We start from the raw sequence: 6,803 nt of genomic DNA, 5'->3' as shown, positions 1-6,803 counted from the left end.
CAGCATGCGATTAAAAAACAAGGAAGTATGCGGGAGTCACCAAAAGGGAGCAAACATTCAAGTAAAAGAAAATATGGAAAACTTAGAAGAAAAAGAATGAGCTGGCTACATAGTCAGAAATTACCAACTCGACATGGCAATATTTGATAATTCTGTTCATTAAGACAAATATTATTGAACATTATGTAAGCTCCATTTGGCGTCACTGTTTATTATGATAATCTTGTTTGCTTGACCCATTTTTAGGTGTTTGACTAGCTACTTTTGTCAGTCAAATTGCAAATGATTATGTTACTGCATGTGTGCGCCAAAACATATGAGATTAGATGTAATGGTGATCATTGGATAACATAATTTATCTAGCTTTAGTTTCATTACCACACAGAATTTGGCAAGTTCCTCACAGTAATTTTAAAGATGAGCACACAAAAGCAACCACAAAATGAGCCTTTATATTGTACAGCACAAATTTCTTGAGTATGAGAGAGCCTTCTTACACCAGTTTGTTCGTGAACCTTTCCATGTTGATCTACCAACTTTGGTTCAGCTTCTCCCAATAGTACACCAGGCACGAATACTCTGCTCAAAAGGATATACATAGGTTCAAAATAATCACATAGTACAATTACTACAGTTCTGCAAACTGTAGACGAGAGTAAAATATGATCAAAACGCAGGGAAACCTGAGATCAGGCAAAGACTCATAAAATGCCTTTGTGTCTTCATCATCCCAGATAGGTTCTACTGCAGAAAAATGCTTCCCAGAAGGGGATAACTCTGACGCCGTAGTTACCCTTGTTGTATGTCCATCATCTGGCATAACAGGAGGCTGCATATCAAGAGCTTCAGCTAAGCTGCAAGAGAACATATTTGAATGTTTCACAAGATTTCTGCAAGCAGATGTATATGGTCCAAAAATATGCCAATAAGCTAAACAACAAAGTGAAAAACATAATTGAAGCAACAGTTCATTTATTTTCTCCTCAACAGTTTCTTTTGTTTAAAATATAGAGAAAGCTCAGCCGAACAACAGAGACTGTTAGCCATCTGCAGACTACCATGATAGTGATAGGCACTATATTGACTGCTAAAACTACTAGTTAACTAATTCAGAACCATAGGTTCTTCTTTTTGGTGAATATACTGGACGCTTGGACCTTTCGCCGTATGACCAACACATTAACTTCAGTTTTGCAATAGAAGATAAAGATGAAGGGGCAGTAAAATAAGAGTAAAAAATGAAAGGAACTTATTTTCAATTAAGCGAATAAGGTGAACTACTTGTGCAGCTGCATGAGGGATAAATAAATAAGATGGTACATGTCGATAAGGAAGCTCACGATGAAATGCAGCGCAATAACTGATCGAAAGATTTCCGAAGCTTCTCATACAAGGCAGTATTCTCATCACTTAGTTCCCCTTTCACATTTAAAATCTTTGCATTTTCAGACTCCATTGCACGAAGAGACTGCACGGTGGATGTTATGCGTGAAATGGCAGCATAATAAACATGCTGAAGCAATAATTGATCAAAAGATTAGCCTAACAACATTATGTTGGAAAAGGTTTATACCGCATGTTCTGACTGGAGAATTGCAACTGCGGCATCATAGTAAGAGCTCAAGGATTTCTTAAAGAACGTCTTCAGATCATCGGAAATATTGAGGCCCATAAAAAACTGCAGCATATAGAACAAATGCCGTGAGTAGCAACAAGTGGTTAGAACTGTACAATTACCTCATTGTGGAACAGAGCCAGTCACTGAAAGAACTAATTGCACGTATCAATGAGCCTAAGAAAAGGTAAACATGTTGCTAATGATGGCACGTCAGCAGAATAATTCAGATTATCATATGCATACATCATTGCGCTATACGAAAAATTACATTTGGGGCCTGCAGATTTGCCCATTACTGTGAAGACAGGGACATGTATCATATCTTTTTTCGACATTTTAGGGGGGTTTCTTGAAGTCTGCATATACAAGAATGTACCCTGGGCCACAATGAAGATTACTGAATTACTACAGACAGATCACCTCTACCATTTTCTTTATGATCAGCTACTACACAAACTAAAATTTGGCTGACCTCATCATAAGCTTCTTGCCCATGTTTTTGTAATCCAAGAAAATGCTTTCCTTGGCGAGCAAAACTAGCAAGGAGAGTCAAATTTGTCTGAGTTGTTTCACGGTCCTTCAAATGCTCCACCAACGTCAGATCCTTTATAATGTTTATGAAAGTACTAGCATCTTCAACAATTCCAACAAAATACAATTCCATAAGAAGCTTCAGTGTGCTTCTTTTCTTCATGGCCCTTGAGTTCTTATCTGGATCTATATCATCTCCAGCTTTCCCTGGAAAGAAGGCTTTCAGCAGTCCTTGAATAAGGCAAGGAGAGAAGTCCTTGTACCTTTGATGAAGCAGCGAACAAATCTGCAACAAATAAGATTAACAGACAAGTATTCCATCATATGAGTTTCACATCCACACATGTAACACATTTGAGAAAATGAGTTTTGTCAAATTTATTAATCATTTGGAGATCAAGGGAATAGTGCAAATAGTAACATGGGCTACATGCCAATAAATAAAAATAAAGTAAAAAAGTTCATATGCAATTATGTGCAAATCAGATATAGGTAAAGATACACATTAATAACTGGGAGAAAATAATGAGACTGAACAAATTTAGAATATATCTACTAGATAAGGAAAACCATTGTACATGTATCGGTGGTTGCTCCCACTATCTCAACCATGAAATAATGCCTTCAGATCTGTGCTCATTCTCTCACCCTACTAGAAACGTAGTGTGACAGAGTGCGCACAGATCTAAGGGCACATTTCGCGACTGAGGTAGTGGGAGCATCCATCCATACAAGCACAAACCCACTTATGGACAGGAGACTCTGTAATCAATAGAAACAACTGATTTAAAACATGATAGAAAGTTTATATAATCAAATATGGTGAGCAGGGATGTGAGACAGAACCTAAGAATGCATTAAGAGTTTAAGACTAGGAGGTACCCTAAGAATGCATTAAGAGTTTAAGACTAGGAGGTACTGTAACTACTATACCTGAACAGCAGCTTGTATATCAGCAGAACGAAGTTTGGCCTCACAAATGTAAGAAACTGCCTCACTGACAAATTTGCTTAGATTCACACTTTTCAATTCTTCCATTAAGCCATCCTTTTGTTCATCGTTTATCACTTTGAGCTTCTTGATAACTGCTGTGTTGCGCTTAATACTGGAATCAAGAGTTCTCAGGTGACTTGCATCTAAAATGAATGATTGACCACGTCATAATTATGTATTCCAGGTATCAAGATTGAAACTTGTACATTCAAGACTCAGGTGAGCAAAACATCCGGAAAAGAATAGATAGAGGAAAAAAACAGACATAATGAACACAGTTCCAGCAGGCAGGCACATTAGGTTGTTTGTACAACCACATGGAAAGTTGTGTCACTATAAGCTATAGGGATCAATGAACGCTTGGTAAAAGAGAATTCCATGCTCTTTAACAAGGATTGGTCCAAGAGAATTCCATGCTCTTTAACAAGGATGCTAGCCAATGAGAAAACTAAAACAATTTGATTTCTAAACTTACACGTGTGAACTAGCTACCAAAGCAAAGCATGGTTCACATTCCAAACGTTGATTTTTTAGGATGTGTGGGTATGTATGAATAACTCTAAACACTGCCCTGCCTCTAAGAAGCTCCATTTCAATTTTTTTAGTATTACCACCAACATGTTTAATGGATATGTATCACTGAGTTGCAAATTAAGTCTAAATGAATGTGCTACTGATTTAGTCCTAGGAAGATTCATGTATCGCAATAAACTTTTCTTGCACATAGTAGGAACCAACCCATCTACCTACCAAGTTCTGCAACATCAAGATCTTATGAACTTCGTTTAGATAGGACGTAACACTTTACTATGTGAATTTCAATTCGTCCTGGTTAGACTAAGCAAATCACTGGAACTTCCATTAAATAGGCATTACTCGAAGAACAATGGAAGTACCAGGCCTCTCAGGGTTTAGGTTACTGTGGCGGAGAGCCGTCTTTACGTCAATAAGCTTCTTGTATTCTTCAAGACGGACCACCTACAAACAATCAGCATTTAGAACAAATCTTGAAGAAGTACGAAGATTGCAGCATATACAATGACTGATTAATTCTACCCAGGCTTTTAAAGATGCGCGAGAGAAAAGAAGCTAAGTGCACAAGGCCATTTATTTAATTGGTATAATGTTGCAAAAACATTTTTTCCTTGATTTAAAATGCACTTGGCATCTGCTTAAAGGCATTTGGGCAGCTTGCTCACGGTGACATGGGAATAAAGAGGCAATAGGAGAGAATTTACACCAAATAATGCCAAGCAACTACCCTTAATCACTTTGTCTTGAACGTGACACAACTGTAATACTTTCAAAGGTGGGCTCTACATAGGGTGTACCCAACCTTTTGTTAACTATTGTTAGCCAAGCACGAGAAGCCTAATCAATTTAGACTACAGGGGTACTGCAGTATCATATATAAAGAGGTTAATGATATTATGAAATTCAAATACATCGTCACTACTGAATAACAACTCACAACTTTTAAAATCATTTACTCACAAGATATGGAGGTAATCCAAAATTCTGCAGAATATGAATATAGTGACACATACTGACGATAGTAAAACTACGAAAGGACAGGAATTATTAAGTTTTAACTACAAGGTTGGAACATCAGTAAAATATCAGGCAGGCGGTTACACATTTTGAGGCTACTCATTTCATATCATTGTATTCTCACCTCATTGTTATGATGCCCCTCTTCATCTTGCTTTTTCCCCTCGTGGCTCTCATTTTCCATGTGCTCCATTCCTTTTATCCGCAAGCCAAATGTGGACAATCACGCCAAGCTGCCAAGCAAATTCAAAATGGCACATCGGCACTAAATATTTTGCTGGAACCTCAATTACAGAACAATAATCTCTAGATTAGAAAGAGCATAAGCACACGAAAACAAATTATCGGGGTATAAACCCTAGAGATAATACTCCCTCCTTTCCGGTTTATAAGGCTCAATTCAAAAATCTCACCAACCAAGATAAATGGTGAGTGGTGGAATATTTTTTGTAGTTTGCAAAAACACCTAATTAATGCTCTTGTTTTTCTCAAAAAATTATGCTTATCAATGCATTAATTGCAATGCATGCATGCATAAAATACATGCATTGGTCAATTTTCTCTCAATACTTGCATTCAATAATTTAATGCACCTTGAAATCTGAACATGTGATGGGAAACAACCAAATTGAGCCTTGTAAAATGGAAAAACAAAAATCTTGAGATAAGCCCTATAAACCGAAAAGGAGGGAGTACAGCACAGAGCTCGCCTGCTGCTCTGCTAGAAACCTAACGAAGGTAACTGGAATTAATGCGTAACGGCCGGCACTAAGGGGCGGATCTAGATGGTGCGCAACCGACCCAAAATTCGTGGAGACTGGACAGAAAAAAAAAAAGAGGCTGATACCTTAAAAACCAAAGTCCAGCATGACTAACGGCGTGCGGGAGCGGAGACACCAGGGTCGCGCTGAGGTAGAACGGGAACGGCGGTGGCGGCGACGCGCGTGAGAGGAGAAGGGGGTGTGGGGGCTGAGGCGTCGGCGGTGGACTCTCGGCAGGGCACGGCAAGGCGGCAGCTCTAGGGTACGGCGGTGACAGCTAGGAGCAGGAGAGATTTTGTGGGGGGTTCAGTTTGGAGCTTTGGATTCGGGAGAGGCCGTGAGAGGAGAGGGAGAAAGAAACAGGGCGATGGAGACGTGGAGGGATGGGATTTCGACTATCGCCGACTCGATGGCATACCTGACCTCCTATTTTTTAGAAAACATATCTTTTTTTAGCATTTTTAGAAAGCATACCTTTTTTTTTGAGGGTTTTCAGGAAAAAAAAGGCACAAACCTTAAGGGCGGCCCTGCACGACCATTTTATTCGTGGGCCGGAAGGATACGGCCCAGCACGCGGCAGAACCGCCCCGTGTTGACCCTTTTAGCATCATTTGGGGTTGTTTCGGCCCGTTTTTAAGGCTTTTGCTTTTTAACTTTTTTTGAGGATTTTTGCTTTTTTAAATAAAAACCAAAAAATAATGTGCTAAGAGCATCGTGTACGTAGCCCCGCCTCCTCCCTCCCAAAAAAGCCTAGGGTTCCTCTGTCTCCCGCCAGTAGCCTTAGGGCCATGGCGGCGCGGTGGATTCTGACCCTTGCCAATGAGAGGGCTCCGTTTTTAGGTGTTTTCTTGAGTTTTGTTAGGGTTTGTATCATGCTCTGGAAGATGAGACGGCACCTCCCAGAAGATGGAATAAGATTCTCCCCGCCTAGCCCCCGTCCCGATGATGCGTCTAGCAACATCGATGGGCGTGTGGAGGTGTCTCCGACAGATCTGTCTTTGATGGATTTGCTTAGATTTTGTCGTTGTTCGTCTATGTTCATGTGTTTTCAGGTTAGATCATTCCGATATATGCTACTCTTCAATGCCGGCGGTTGTTGTTCTGGTGCGCTGGTCATGTGATGCCTTAGCACGACGATTTTCCGACTGTCTACTACAACAAGTTTTTCCCAACTCCAGCGAGGGAGGGGCGATGACGACGACGCGCATTCGGCTCGTTTCAGTGCTTCTAATCGTCGTTAGGTGGACTAAGGATCTGGATGTAATTTTTCTTTTGGTGTTCGTTGTATTGCCATGATTGAAGATGCATAGAACGAAAGTTTTCTCGTAAAAAAAATAAAACTAAAAACT

General features: G+C 39.9%; 1 protein-coding gene across 3 annotated transcripts in view; it reads right to left on the bottom strand.

Annotated features, from left to right (window-relative positions):
- Positions 1-5,827, bottom strand: part of LOC119364965 (regulator of nonsense transcripts UPF2-like) — a 12,190-nt gene extending 6,363 nt beyond the window's left edge. For all 3 annotated transcript variants that reach the window (XM_037630539.1, XM_037630541.1, XM_037630540.1), the window contains exons 1-9: positions 5,541-5,827; positions 4,818-4,926; positions 4,039-4,120; positions 3,083-3,285; positions 2,091-2,435; positions 1,574-1,678; positions 1,341-1,468; positions 684-854; positions 498-579 (exon numbers count right to left, since the gene is read on the bottom strand). In XM_037630539.1, the coding sequence (XP_037486436.1) occupies positions 498-579; positions 684-854; positions 1,341-1,468; positions 1,574-1,678; positions 2,091-2,435; positions 3,083-3,285; positions 4,039-4,120; positions 4,818-4,886 (1,185 nt within the window). In that variant the 5' untranslated portion in view covers positions 4,887-4,926; positions 5,541-5,827. The remainder of the gene's footprint in view (positions 1-497; positions 580-683; positions 855-1,340; positions 1,469-1,573; positions 1,679-2,090; positions 2,436-3,082; positions 3,286-4,038; positions 4,121-4,817; positions 4,927-5,540) is intronic.
- Between the last annotated feature and the right edge of the window lie 976 nt (positions 5,828-6,803).

The sequence above is a fragment of the Triticum dicoccoides genome, chromosome 2B, assembly GCF_002162155.2.
Source record: "Triticum dicoccoides isolate Atlit2015 ecotype Zavitan chromosome 2B, WEW_v2.0, whole genome shotgun sequence".
In the NCBI taxonomy this organism is placed as follows: domain Eukaryota; kingdom Viridiplantae; phylum Streptophyta; class Magnoliopsida; order Poales; family Poaceae; genus Triticum; species Triticum dicoccoides.
This window is presented reverse-complemented; position numbering and strand designations above follow the sequence as displayed.